Source organism: Pristiophorus japonicus, chromosome 7 (genome assembly GCF_044704955.1).
Source record: "Pristiophorus japonicus isolate sPriJap1 chromosome 7, sPriJap1.hap1, whole genome shotgun sequence".
In the NCBI taxonomy this organism is placed as follows: domain Eukaryota; kingdom Metazoa; phylum Chordata; class Chondrichthyes; family Pristiophoridae; genus Pristiophorus; species Pristiophorus japonicus.
In genome coordinates, this window is record NC_091983.1 from 227,032,086 (window position 1) to 227,047,338 (window position 15,253).

Genomic DNA, 15,253 nt, shown 5'->3' on the forward strand with positions numbered 1-15,253 from the left:
GCACAGCGGTGATGGGTGAGCGGGACTTGGTGCGAGTTAGGACACTGGCAGCCGAGTTTTGGATCACCTCTAGTATACGTAGGATAGAATGTAGGAGACCAGCCAGGAGTGCGTTGGAATAATCAAGTCTAGAGGTAATAAAGGCATGGGTGAGCTGCGGCAAGGCCGGAGACAGGCAATGTTACGGAGGTGGAAATTGTTAATTTTAGTTATGCAGTGGATATGTGGTCGAAAGCTCATTTCAGGGTCAAATATGACACCAAATTTGTAAACAGTGAGATTCAGCCTCAGACAGAGGAAGGGGAGAGGAATGGAGTTAATGGCTAGGGACCGGAGTTTGTGGCAGGTACTAAAAACAATGGCTTTGGTCTTCCCAATATTTAATTGGAGATAATTTCTGCTCATCCAGAACTGGATGTTGGACAAGCAGTCTGACAATTTAGAGACTGTGGAGGGGTCGAGGGAAGGGAAGTGAGGTAGAGCTGGGTTTCATCAGCGTACATGTGAAACTGTGGCTGTGTTTTCAGATGATGTCGCCAAAGGGTAACATGTAGATGAGAAATAGGAGGGGGCCAAGGATAGATCCTTAGAGGACACCAGAGGTAATGATGCGGGGGCAGGAAGAGAAGCCATTGCAGGTGATTCTTTGGCTACAATTAGATAGATAAGAATGGAACCAAGCAAGTGCAGGCCCACCCAGCTGGACGACGATGGAGAGGCGTTAGAGAAGGATAGATTGGTCAAATGTGTCAAAGGCTGAAGACAACTCAGGAAGGAGGAGCAGGGATGTAATTTGTGACTTTGATGAGAGCCGTTTCGGTACTGTGGTAGTCATGGATACTGGATTGGAGGGATTTAAACATGGAATTGATGGAAAGATGGGCACGGAGTTGGGAGGCGACAACACGTTCAAGAACTTTGGAGAGGAAAGGGAGGTTGGCGATGGGGTGGTAGCTTGCAAACAAAGTGGGGTCAAGGGTTGTTTTTTTTGAGGAGAGGGGTGGTGACAGCAGATTTGAGGGAGAGGGGGACAGTACCTGAGCAGAGAGAACCGTTAACAATGTCAGCTAACATGGGAGACAGAAAAGGAAGTTGGGTGGTCAGCAGTTTGGTGGGAATAGGGTCAAGGGAGCAGGAAGTGGGTCTCATGGACAGGATGAGCTCAGAGTGGTCATGAGGAGAGATTGGAGAGAAACTGGAGAAAGATGTGAGGACAGGATGGATCCTTAGAGGAAGTTTGGCCCACTGGGCTAGGGGAAGGAAAGCAGAGGTGGCTGAACGGACGGTCTCAAACTTAGAGGCAAAGAAGTCCATGAGCTCCTCACACTTATTGTCAGAGGTGGAGGTGGAGACTGGGGAGAAGGGTTTAAAAAGACGGTTAGCAGTGGAGAATAGAAGCCGGGGTTTAGCTTTACATTTCAGAAGATTCTGGAGTCGTGAGCAATTTTGGCAGATGAGAGCAGGACACGATTATGCTTTATCTGGTCCAGCCAGATCTGGCGGTGAATGGTTAAACCAGTTGTCTGCCACGTCTGTTCAAGTCTACGTCCCTTGGACTTAAGGGAGCGAAGATCAAGTCTGTACCACGGGGAACGGCCAGGGTGAGAATAATTGTTTTATAGCTGTGTCTATTTGTCCTAACTGAAAATCAGCCGTTTCTCTAATTACTCTCCATTTTCATATCACCTATTGCTGATTGGTCCCCTTGGAGGATAAGCCACAGCCTGAAGTTCCTTTGGAATGTGTAATTGGAACCATCCAGCCCAAGTTCTGAGTGACTTTCCAATTTGTAATTCGATCCATTTTGAGTTCAGAAGCCACTGAGGATAGATCTCCCCAAAAGTCTCCAAGTTCCAACCGAAGTCCCTTGCCTCAGCGTAAGTGCTGCCTCCACCAGCTGAAGACTCTTGCCCCAGCACATGTGATACCTCCCACAGCTGAAGCCCTGACCCAGTGCAAGTGCATCCCTCCGCCAGCTGAAGACTCTTGCCCCAGCACATGTGCTACCTCCCACTGCCAAGTTCCAGCCGAAATTGCTTACCCCAGTGCAAGACCATACCCCCACATTGCCCAACGCTCCCCCCCCCCCCCACTGCCCCCATAGGTGGGGCATTGTGAGCAGATTGTTAAGGGATTTATTGGGTGTGAAGTCAATAGTGACAGTGTCGTGACTTATTGATTTCAACCACCGAACGATATCCCTTGTAACACTCGCACCGAGCTTGCAGGCACCAAGGACTTGGAAGAACCAGGGCTCAGCGAGCGACGGGTTCAGAGGCTCGGCGGATGCGTTCGGCTGTAACGTGGTGTTGGACACATGCGCAGAAAAGGCTAAGAGACTTAGAAACAGAGAAAATAGGTGCAGGAGTAGGTCAGTCGGCCCTTCGAGCCTGCACCGCCATTTAATAAGATCATGGCTCATCATTCCCTTAGTATCCCTTTCCTGCTTTCTCTCCATACCTCTTGATCGCTTTAGCCGAAAGGGTCATATTTAACTCCCTTTTGAATATATCCAATGAACTGGTATCAACAACTCTCTGTGGTAGGGAATTCCACAGGTTAACAACTGTCTGAGTGAAGAAGTTTCTCCTCATCTCAGTTCTAAATGGCCTACCCCTTATCCTAAGACTGTGTACCCTGGTTCTGGACTTCCCCATCATCGGGAACATTCTTCCCGCATCTAACCTGTCCAGTCCCGTCAGAATCTTATAAGTTTCTATGAGATCCCCTCTCTTCCTTCTAAACTCCAGTGTATAAACACCCAGTTGATTCAATCTCTGCTCATGTGTCAGTTCCGCCATCCTGGGAATCAGTCTGGTGAATATTTGCTGCACTCCCTCAATAGCAAGAACGTCCTTCCACAGATTAGGAGACCAAAACTGAAAACAATATTCCAGGTGAGACCTCACCAAGGCCCTGTACAAATGCAGTAAGACCTCCCTGCTCTTATACTCAAATTCCCAAGCTATGAAGGCCAACATACCATTTACCTTCTTCACGGCCTGCTGTACCTGCATACCAACTTTCAATGACTGATGAACCATGACACCAAGGTCTCATTGCACCTCCGCCTTTCCTAATTTGCCGCCATTCAGATAATATTCTGCCTTCATGTTTTTGCCTGCAAATTGGATAAGATCACATTTATCCACATTGTACTGCATCTACCATGCCTTTGCCCACTCACCTAACCTGTCCAATCACCCTGCAGCCTTTTAGCATTCTCCTCACAGCTCACACCGCCACCCAGTTTAGTGTCATCTGCAAACTTGGAGATACTACACTCAATTCATTCATCTAAGTCATTAATGTATGTTGTAAAGAGTTGGTGTCCCAGCACTGAGCCCTGCGGCACTCCACTAGTCACTGCCTGCCATTCCGACTCTCTGCTTCCTGTCTGCCAACCAGTTCTCTATCCATGTCGGTACATTACCCCCAATACCATGTGCTTTGATTTTGCACACCAATCTCTCATGTGAGACCTTGTCAAAAGCCTTTTGAAAGTCCAAATACACCACATCCACTGGTTCCCCTTTGTCCACTCTGCGAGTTGCATCCTCAAAAAATTCCAGAAGATTTGTCAAGCATGTTTTCCCTTTCATTAATCCATGCTGACTTGGACTGATCCTGTCACTGCTTTCCAAATGTGCTGCTATTTTATCTTTAATAATTCGTTCCAACATTTTCCCCACTACTGATGTCAGGCTAACCGGTCTATAATTACCCGTTTTCTCTCTCCTTCCATTTTTAAACAATGACGTTACAATAGTTACCCTCCAGTCCAAAGGTACTGATCCAGATTCGATAGACTGTTGGAAAATGATCACCAATGCATCCACTATTTCTATGGCCACTTCCTTAAATACTCATGGATGCAGACTATCTGGCCCCGGGGATTTATGAGCCTTGAATCCCATCAATTTCCCTTACACAATTTCCCGCTTTATAAGGATATCCTTCAGTTCCTCCTCCTCACGAGACCCTCGGTCCCCTAGTATTTCCGGAAGGTTATTTGTGTCTTCCTTCATGAAAACAGAACCAAAGTATTTGTTTAACTGGTCTGCCATTTCTTTGTTCCCCAATAAAAATTCACCTGAACCTGGTTACAAGGGACCTACATTTGTTTTCATTAATTTTTTTCTCTTCACATATGTATAGAAGCTTTTGCAGTAAGTTTTTATGTTCCCAGCAAGCTTCCCCTCATACTCTATTTTCCCCTTCATAATTAAACCCTTTGTTCTCCTCTGCTGTATTCCAAAATTCTCCCAGTCCAAAGGTATGCTGTTTTTTCTGGCCAATTTATATGCCTCTTCCTTGGATTTAACATTATCCTGAATTTCCCTTGTTAGCCATGGTTGAGCTACCTTCCCCGTTTTATTTTTACTCCAGCCAGGGATGTCCAATTGTTGAAGTTCATCCATGTGATCTTTAAATGTTTGCCATTGCCTGTCCACCGTCAACCTTTTAAGAATCACCAGCCAGTCTAGTCTAGCCAATTCACATCTCATACCATTGAAGTTATCTTTCCCCAAGTTCAGGACCCTTGTCTCTGAATTAACTGTGTCACTCTCCATCTTAATAAGGGTGTTAAAAGAACAAGCCTGAAGGCTTTGTGTCTTAATGCAAGGAGTATCCGCAATAAAGTGGATGAATTAACTGTGCAAATAGATGTTAACAAATATGATGTGATTGGGATTACGGAGACGTGGCTCCAGGATGATCAGGGCTGGGAACTCAACATCCAGGGGTATTCAACATTCAGGAAAGATAGAATAAAAAGAAAAGGAGGTGGGGTAGCATTGCTGGTTAAGGAGCAAATTAAGGCAATAGTTCGGAAGGACATTAGCTTGGATGATGTGGAATCTATATGGGTAGAGCTGCAGAATACCAAAGGACAAAAAACGTTAGTGGGAGTTGTGTACAGACCTCCAAACAGTAGTAGTGATGTTGGGGAGGGCATCAAACAGGAAATTAGGGGTGCGTGCAATAAAGGTGCAGCAGTTATAATGGGTGACTTTAATATGCACATAGATTGGGTTAACCAAACTGGAAGCAATACGGTAGAGGAGGATTTCCTGGAGTGCATAAGGGATGGTTTTTTAGACCAATATGTCGAGGAACCAACTAGGGGGGAGGCCATCTTAGACTGGGTGTTGTGTAATGAGAGAGGATTAATTAGCAATCTCGTTGTGCGAGGCCCCTTGGGGAAGAGCGACCATAATATGGTGGAATTCTGCATTAGGATGGAGAATGAAACAGTTAATTCAGAGACCATGGTCCAGAACTTAAAGAAGGGTAACTTTGAAACTTTGAAGGTATGAGGCGTGAATTGGCTAGGATAGATTGGCGAATGATACTGAAGGGATTGACTGTGGATGGGCAATGGCAGACATTTAGAGAACGCATGGATGAACTACAACAATTGTACATTCCTGTCTGTTGTAAAAATAAAAAAGGGAAGGTGGCTCAACCGTGGCTATCAAGGGAAATCAGGGATAGCATTAAAGCCAAGGAAGTGGCATACAAATTGGCCAGAAATAGCAGAGAACCCGGGGACTGGGAGAAATTTAGAACTCAGCAGAGGAGGACAAAGGGTTTGATTAGGGCAGGGAAAATGGAGTATGAGAAGAAGCTTGCAGGGAACATTAAGACGGATTGCAAAAGTTTCTATAGATATGTAAAGAGAAAAAGGTTAGTAAAGACAAACGTAGGTCCCCTGCAGTCAGAATCAGGGGAAGTCATAACGGGGAACAAAGAAATGGTGGACCAATTGAACAAGTACTTTGGTTCGGTATTCACTGAGGAAGACACAAACAACCTTCCGGATATAAAAGGGGTCGGAGGGTCTAGTAAGGAGGAGGAACTGAGGGAAATCCTTATTAGTCGGGAAATTGTGTTGGGGAAATTGATGGGATTGAAGGCCGATAAATCCCCAGGGCCTGATGGACTGCATCCCAGAGTACTTAAGGAAGTGGCCTTGGAAATAGTGGATGCATTGACAGTCATTTTCCAACATTCCATTGACTCTGAATCAGTTCCTATGGAGTGGAGGGTAGCCAATGTAACCCCACTTTTTAAAAAAGGAGGGAGAGAGAAAACAGGGAATTACAGACCGGTCAGCCTGACATCGGTAGTGGGTAAAATGATGGAATCAATTATTAAGGATGTCATCGCAGTGCATTTGGAAAGAGGTAATATGATAGGTCCAAGTCAGCATGGATTTGTGAAAGGGAAATCATGCTTGACAAATCTTCTGGAATTTTTTGAGGATGTTTCCAGTAGAGTGGACAAGGGAGAACCAGTTGATGTGGTATATTTGGACTTTCAGAAGGCTTTCGACAAGGTCCCACACAAGAGATTAATGTGTAAAGTTAAAGCACATGGGATTGGGGGTAGTGTGCTGACATGGATTGAGAACTGGTTGTCAGACAGGAAGCAAAGAGTAGGAGTAAATGGGGACTTTTCAGAATGGCAGGCAGTGACTAGTGGGGTACCGCAAGGTTCTGTGCTGGGGCCCCAGCTGTTTACACTGTACATTAACGATTTAGACGAGGGGATTAAATGTAGTATCTCCAAATTTGCGGATGACACTAAGTTGGGTGGCAGTGTGAGCTGCAAGGAGGATTCTATGAGGCTGCAGAGCGACTTGGATAGGTTAGGTGAGTGGGCAAATGCATGGCAGATGAAGTATAATGTGGATAAATGTGAGGTTATCCACTTTGGTGGTAAAAACAGAGAGACAGACTATTATCTGAATGGTGACAGATTAGGAAAAGGGCAGGTGCAAAGAGACCTGGGTGTCATGGTACATCAGTCATTGAAGGTTGGCATGCAGGTACAGCAGACGGTTAAGAAAGCAAATGGCATGTTGGCCTTCATAGCGAGGGGATTTGAGTACAAGGGCAGGGAGGTGTTGCTACAATTGTACAGGGCCTTGGTGAGGCCACACCTGGAGTATTGTGTACAGTTTTGGTCTCCTAACCTGAGGAAGGACATTCTTGCTATTGAGGGAGTGCAGCGAAGGTTCACCAGACTGATTCCCGGGATGGCGGGACTGACCTATCAAGAAAGACTGGATCAACTGGGCTTGTATTCACTGGAGTTCAGAAGAATGAGAAGGGACCTCATAGAAACGTTTAAAATTCTGACGGGGTTAGACAGGTTAGATGCAGGAAGAATGTTCCCAATGTTGGGGAAGTCCAGAACCAGGGGACACAGTCTAAGGATAAGGGGGAAGCCATTTAGGACCGAGATGAGGAGGAATTTCTTCACCCAGAGAGTGGTGAACCTGTGGAATTCTCTACCACAGAAAGTTGTTGAGGCCAATTCACTAAATATATTCAAAAAGGAGTTGGATGAAGTCCTTACTACTAGGGGAATCAAGGGGTATGGTGAGAAAGCAGGAATGGGGTACTGAAGTTGCATGTTCAGCCATGAACTCATTGAATGGCGGTGCAGGCTAGAAGGGCCGAATGGCCTACTCCTGCACCTATTTTCTATGTTTCTATGTTTCTATGTAAGGAATTCTACCATATTATGGTCACTCTTCCTCAAGGGGCCTCACACAACAATTAATTAGTCCTTTCTCATTACACATCACCCAGCCTCGGATGGCTGGCCCTCTAGTTGGTTCCTTGATATATTGGTCCAGAAAACCATCCCTAATACACTCCAGGAAATCCTCCTCCAACGTATTGCTACCAGTTTGGTTAGTCCAGTCAATATGTAGATTAAAGTCGCCCATGGTAACTGCTGTATCTTTATTGCACACATCCCTAATTTCTTGTTTGATGCTGTCCGCATCCTCATTACTGCTATTTGGTGATCTGTACACAACTCCCACTAGCGGTTTCTGCCCTTTGGTATTCCATAGCTCCACCCATACAGATTCCATATCATCCAAGCTAATGTCCTTCCTTACTATTGCATTAATTTCCTCTTTAACCAGCAACGTCACCCCACCTCCTTTTCCTTTCTGTCTATCCTTCCTAAATGTTGAATACCCCTGGATGTTGAGTTCCCAGCCTTGGTCACCTGGAGCCATGTCTCCGTGATGCCAATTATATCATATCGGTTAACTGCTATCTGCGCATTTAATTCGTCCACCTTATTCCGAATAATCCTCGCATTGAGGCACAGACCCTTCAGGCTTGTCTTTTTAACACCCTTTGCCCCTTTAGGATTTTGCTATAATGTGGTCCTTTTTGCTTTTTGCCTTGGGTTTCTCTGTGCTCCACTTTTACTTTTCTTCTATCTATCTTTTGCTTCTGCCCCCATTCTACTTCCCTCTGTCTCCCTATATAGGTTCCCATCCACCTGCAATATTAGTTTAACCCCTCCACAACAGCACTAACAAACACTCCCCCTAGGACATTGGTTCCAGTCCTGCCTCGGTGCAGACCGTCCAGTTTGTACTGGTCCCACCTCCCCCAGAACCAGTTCCAATGTACCAGGAATTTGAATCCCTCCCTTCTGCACCACTCCTCAAGCTACGTAGTCACCTGAGCTATCCTGCAATTCCTACTCTGACTAGCATGTGGCACTGGTAGCAATCCTGAAATTACTACTTTTGAGGTCCTACTTTTTAATTTAGCTCCTAGCTCCCTAAATTCGTCTTGTAGGACCTCATCCCATTTTTACCTATATCATTGGTACCTATATGCACCATGACAACTGTATGTTCACACTCCCTCTTCAAAATGTCCTCAACCCGCTCCGAGACATCCTTGACCCTTGCACCAGGGAGGCAACATACCATCGTGGAGTTGGAATTGCGCTGGGGGAGGGGCGGAGTCGGTGATATTTTCCTAACTCTTGCGTTGGGAGACACATGTGCAGAAGGGAGACTTAGTACAAATAGCTACTCCGTTGTTTCAACAGGGACGAGAGCATCAATGGTGGTGGTGAGGGTGTGAATTACAAACTGGAATCTAATTGAGGAATTTGGGGTTGTTTATATAGAGCATAACAGATACCCCGGAGTTTAACAGGCTAGAATCTAATCGATGATCATTTATATATAGAATAACAGAAATTCTGGGAGTGAATTACAAGCTGGAATCTAATCGAGGGGTTTGAACAGTTTATAAATAAAACCAAGAGTAAGTTAAAGGCTGGAATCTAATTGCGGGGTTTGCGGGTGTTTATATATCGCACAACAGATACTCCAGAGTGTTACAGGCTGGAATCTAATCAATGGGTTCAGATGGTTTATATTTAGAATAACAGATACCCCGGGGTGGGTGTTAATTGAAAGAATTAGACGCTGTATTTAACGAGGAATTTCTTGCTTTGTTCGGACAGGATGATTTGTGCGAAGTTTGAATTGAAAACCTTCTCCTGCGTGGAAGGGACTGAGAGCCAGAGGAAGCCTTACGGAGGGATGGATGGAGATAGGAGCGAGACAAGGGAAGAGACAGAAGGAGTCGGGGAGAGAGAAGGGAAGAGACAGAAGGAGACAGGGGGGAGAGAAGGGAAGAGACAGAAGGAGACAGGGGAGAGAGAAGGGAAGAGACAGAAGGAGACAGGGGAGAGAGAAGGGAAGAGACAGAAGGAGACAGGGGGGAGAGAAGGGAAGAGACAGAAGGAGACAGGGGAGAGAGAAGGGAAGAGACAGAAGGAGACAGGGGAGAGAGAAGGGAAGAGACAGAAGGAGACAGGGGGGAGAGAAGGGAAGAGACAGAAGGAGACAGGGGGGAGAGAAGGGAAGAGACAGAGGGAGATAGCGGGGAGAGAAGGGAAGAGACAGAGGGAGACAGGGGAGAGAGAAGGGAAGAGACAGAAGGAGACAGGGGGGAGAGAAGGGAAGAGACAGAGGGAGATAGCGGGGAGAGAAGGGAAGAGACAGAGGGAGACAGGGGAGAGAGAAGGGAAGAGACAGAAGGAGACAGGGGGGAGAGAAGGGAAGAGACAGAAGGAGACACGGGGGAGAGAAGGAAAGTGACAGAGGGAGATAGCGGGGAGAGAAGGGAAGAGACAGAGGGAGACAGGGGAGAGAGAAGGGAAGAGACAGAAGGAGACACGGGGGAGAGAAGGAAAGTGACAGAGGGAGACAGGAGCGAGAGTCACGAAGAGATGGAGATAATTGATGGTGTGAATCCCCGGTTGCTTGGACCAAGAGGTGAGAACATCTTCCCCCTCCGCGCCCACCTCCCCTATCCCTCTACCCCTCCTCCTCACCTTCCCCATTCCCCTTCTCTCTCCATCTCCCCTCCCTGTCACATTCTCTCTTCCCTCTCCCAATCCCCTCCATCCCCCTCTCTCCCCCTCTCTTCTCACTCTCCCTTTCAACTTTCCTGTCCCCCTCTCCCCCACTCCAGCTCCTCCCTCACCCACTCCTCTCTCCCCCATTCCTCTCCCCTCTTCACCCTTCTCCCTTACACCTTCCCACTTTACCCTCTCCTTTCCTCTCCCTTTCCCCTTCCGCTCTTTCTTTCCCCCTTTCCCACTCCCTTTTCCCCTTCCGCATTTCTCCCTTCCCCCTTTTGATTGCACCCTTTCCTTTTCCCCTCACCCCTTCCCATTCTCCCCTTCCCTCTTTCCTTTTCCCCGATCACCCTTTCCCCTTCCCCTTCCCTTTTCCTACCCTTCCCTTTCCATTTTTCCCTTTCCCCTTGTCTCTCCATTTCCCCTTCTCTCTTCCCCTCTTTTCCATGTAGGCTCCTTTGTTTTATTTGTGGAGGCATAGGCCGAGAAATCCATCTCTGCTGGTGGTGCACAATGGCGGTATCGGACCGGCCCCCCGTTACACGCAGACCCTGGAATTCAGGTCCATTTCAGCCCGAGAGGAATTTCTAGGCCAGAGAGTTCAAAAGCAAGGAAGTTATTGCTAAACCTTGGTTAGGGCTCAGCTGGAGTATTGTGGCCAATTCTGGGCCCCACACTTTAGGAAGGATGTCAAGGCCTGAGAGAAGGTTAAGGGGAGATTTACCAGAAGGGTTCCCGGGATGAGGGACTTCAGTTATGTGGAGACTGGAAAAGCTGGGGTTGTTCTCCTTACAGCAGAGAAGGTTAAGGGGAGATTTGATGGAGATATTCAAAGTCCTGAAGGGTTTTGATTGAGTAAATAGAGAGAAACTGTTTCCACAGGCAGGAGATGGGTAACCAGAGGGCACAGGTTTATGATAATCGGCAAAAGAACCAGAGGGAAGATGAGGATAATTTATTTTTACACTGTGAGTCGTTGTGATCCGGAATGCGTTGCGTGAAAGGACGGTGGAAGCAGATTCAATAATAACGTTCAAAAGGGGAATGAGATAAATACTTGAAGGGGAACTCCATTTGCAGGGCTATGGGGACAGAGCAGAGGGGAAGTGGAACTAATTGAATGGAATCTTTCAAAGTGCCAGCACAGGTAGGATGGGCCGATTGGCCTCCTTCTGTGCTATAAGTTAGGGTGGGAAAGGGCGAGGATTTCCAGTCGGCCGCCCTGGTCGAAATTGTTCTGTGAAATGTCTGAAGACTGCGATACATTTTTCCTTGGCTAATTCTTGCTCCATTTAACTCTTTGTTTCTCCTCCCCTCCCACTACAAACTCGGAGGCAGAAGGGAATGAGGAGGAGATTCCCTCCTTCAGGAGCTGCATCTTCTCCAAGCTCTTCCTCACTCACATGCTTTGGCTCTCCATCATGCAGCTCCGACTCAACCTGTTCATCGGCACCCTGAACCCCATGCTCAGCCTGCTCGCCAGCGGTGACTCCAGACAAGGTAAGGGGCAGAGGTCACTCGCTGATTATAGGGAGGGGAGAGGGGTAGAAGGGGAGAGGGAGAGAGATGGTGAGGGGGAAAGGGGGGAGAGAAAGGAGGAGAGAGAGAGGGGGAGAGAGAGAGTGAGGGGGGGGAGAGTAAAGAAGGGGAACAAGGTGAAGAGTGATACAGGGAGAGAGGGGGAGGGGTGAGGGAGATAGTCATGGGGGAGAGTGCGGGGAGACACAGGGAGAGAGGGGAGTGGAGGATAGAAAGAGAGGGGAGACAGAGGAAGAGAGAGAGAGAGAGAGAAGGGGAAGAGTGAGGGAGGGACAGAGTGGGAGAGAGAGAGAGAGAGGTGGAGACAGGGAGGGTGGAGAGTGGGAGAGGAGGGAGAGAGGGGAGAGGGGGAGGGACAGAGAGAGGGAGTAAGGGAATGGGAGAGAGAGAGAGGGGAGAGAGAGGTAGGGGAGAGAGAGGAGAGATGGAGGGAGGGCAGAGAGAGAGAGAGAGAGATGGAGGAGGAGAGAAATTTGGAGGTCGAGAGGGAGATGGAAGGGAGGGAGAGAGAAGAAGGGAGAGAGGAGATGGATGAGAAAGCAAAGAGAGGGGGAGAGAGAGGAAGGGAGAGGGAAAGGAGAGGGGAGAGAGAGAAAGGGATGAGGGAGAGACAGAGGGTGAGTGGCGAGGGAGGGGAAGAGGGAGAGCAGAGGGAGAGTTAAATGGGGGAAGAGAGAATGGGGGAGTGGAGATTGGGGGAGAGGTGGGGAGAACGAGTCGGGAGAGAGAGAGGGAAAGGGGAGAGAAGTTGGTGAATGAGCCTTTGTTCACTCCCAGCCCGATCACATCTCAGTGAGGTGAGGTGTCCAGGGAGCAGATGGGGTGTGAGGAGCAGGGTCACCTGTCTGTCTCTCTCTCTCCCTCTCTCTCTCCCTCTCTAAGGCACAGAGCAGTAAAGGCCCAGGCTCCATCCCCGACCTGTGCTCAGTTAGCTAATCTCACACCCTGTGTGGTACTGAGCCCCACACACACAGAGCAGGAGAGGCCTACACAACCCCTGTGATGTCATTGCATGGGCGCCAACCTCTGTGATGTCATCGCGTGGGCTCCAACCCATGATGTCATCACGTGGGCGCCAACTGTCATCGCGTGGGCAAAAACCCCTGTGATGTCATCACATGGGCGCCAACCCCTGTGATGTCATCGCATGGGCACCAACCCCTGTGATGTCATCGTGTGGGCGCCAACCTCTGTGATGTCATCGCGTGGGCGCCAACCTCTTTGATGTCATCACGTGGGCTCCAACCTCTGTGATGTCATTGGGTGTCTCCTTGTCTGTCGATTTTCCTCTCGTATCCCAATCCGCATGTCATATCCCAATCCACACCTTGTATTCCAATCCGCACCTCGTATCCCAATCCACACCTCGTATCCCTATCCGCATCGAGACTCGAATCCCAATGCACACTGAGACTTGAATCCCAATGCATACCGTGACTTGTATCCCAATCCACACCTCGTAGTCCACTCCGCATTGAGACTCGAATCCCAATCCGCACCTTGTATCCCAATCTGCACCGAGACTTGTATCCCAATCAACACTAAAACTCACATCCCAAGTTGTGTGTCTATCTGTGGGAGAGCAGGATTTGGCTTCACCATTCTAAATCCCACTCCCTCATGTGTGGGACTCATCCCAAACGACACCTCAGGAAAAAAAATCACAAAATATTGAGCAAAAAAGCAGCAAAATGTTGTTTGATTCTAACTATCTGCCTCTGTCTGTTTCTCCCTCTTTACCTCTCTCTCACTCTCTCCCTGCCTCTCTCTCACTGACTCCCTGCCTCTCTCTCTCTCTCTCTGTCTCTCTCTATGTCTTTGTCTGTCTCTGGTTTCCATCTTTGTCTCTGTCTCTCTGTGTCTCTCTGTCTGTCTCTGTCTCCCTCTGTATCTCTCTCTGTCTCTCTCTGCCTCTCTCTCTGTCCTTGTCTCTGTTACTCTCTCTGTCTCGTTCTGTCTCTGTTCTCTCTATGTTTCTCTCTCTGCCTTGGTATCTGTAACTCTGTCTCTCTCTATATCTTTTTCTGTCTCTGCCACTCTCTGCCTATCTCTCTCTCTTTCTCTGTCTCTATGTTTCACTCTCTGTCCTTGTCTCTGTCACACTATCTCTCTCTTTCTGATTCTGTTCTCTGTATTTCTCTCTCTCTCTGTCTCTTTCTCTTTCTCTCTTTTTCCATGTGCCTCTCTCTCTCTATCTCTATCTTTTCTCTATGTCTCTCTCTCTCTGTCCCTCTCTCTCTCTCTCTTCAGTCAGCAGGTTTACAAACGCGTTTGCCTTCACACTATTGTGTGGTATTTTCTGCGCCCCCTGGAATGGGCTAATCATGGACCGGCACAAAGGCAGAGCCCAACCTTCTGATAATGTCTCAGCTGTGAACACACAGTCGATCCCAGTCTCAGGTAATCCAGCTGTGAACACACAGTCGATCACAGTCTCAGGTAATCCAGCTGTGAACACACAGTCGATCCCAGTCTCAGGTAATCCAGCTGTGAACACACAGTCGATCCCAGTCTCAGGTAATCCAGCTGTGAACACACAGTCGATCCCAGTCTCAGGTAATCCAGCTGTGAACACACAGTCGATCCCAGTCTCAGGTAATCCAGCTGTGAACACACAGTCGATCCCAGTCTCAGGTAATCCAGCTGTGAACACACAGTCGATCCCAGTCTCAGGAAATCCAGCTGTGAACACACAGTCGATCCCAGTCTCAGGTAATCCAGCTGTGAACACACAGTCGATCCCAGTCTCAGGTAATCCAGCTGTGAACACACACCTGTCCCAGGTACACAAACCTCTGATCTCTGGGGCCAGGGATCAAATTCAGCCCCAGACAATTGGAGATGAAGGGCTCCTGTGACTCTGTTTTTGGGACAGTTGGGGTATGGGGGATTTGGGGGAGTCTCTCACTCTCTGGGACAGTTTGGGTATGGGCGATTTGGGGGAGCCTCTCTATTACTGGAACAGTTGGGGTACGGGGGATTTGGGGGTGCCTCTCTATCTCTGGGACAGTTGGGGTACGGGCGATTTGGGGGAGCCTCTCTATCTCTGGGACAGTTGGGGTACGGGCGATTTGGGGGGAGCCTCTCTACCTCTGGGAAAGTTGGGGTACGGGGATTTGGGGGAGCCACTCTCTGGGGCAGTTGGGGTATGGGGGATTTGGAGGAGCCTCTCTCTCTGGGACAGTTGGGGTAGAGGGATTTGGGGGGAGCCTCTCTCTGGGACAGTTGGGGTATGGGGGATTTGGGGGCAGCCTCTCTCTCTGGGACAGTTGGGGTATGGGGGATTTGGGGGAGCCTCTCTCTCTCTCTGGGATGGTTGGGGTATGGGGGATTTGGGGGGAGCCTCTCTATCTCTAGGATGGTTGGGGCACGGGGGATTTGGGGGAGTCTCTATCTCTGGGAAAGTTGGGATATGGGGGATTTGGGGGGAGCCTCTCTATCTCTAGGATGGTTGGGGTACGGGGATTTGGGGGAGTCTCTATCTCTGGGACAGTTGGGGTACGGGAGA

The 15,253-nt window shown here is 48.4% G+C and overlaps 1 protein-coding gene across 1 annotated transcript in view; it reads left to right on the forward strand.

The window, feature by feature from the left end:
* Positions 1-15,253, forward strand: part of LOC139266679 (equilibrative nucleobase transporter 1-like) — an 84,205-nt gene that overhangs the window by 48,480 nt on the left and 20,472 nt on the right. The window contains exons 8-9 of the mRNA XM_070884269.1: positions 11,541-11,706; positions 13,996-14,084. Of these exons, the coding sequence (XP_070740370.1) occupies positions 11,541-11,706; positions 13,996-14,084 (255 nt within the window). The remainder of the gene's footprint in view (positions 1-11,540; positions 11,707-13,995; positions 14,085-15,253) is intronic.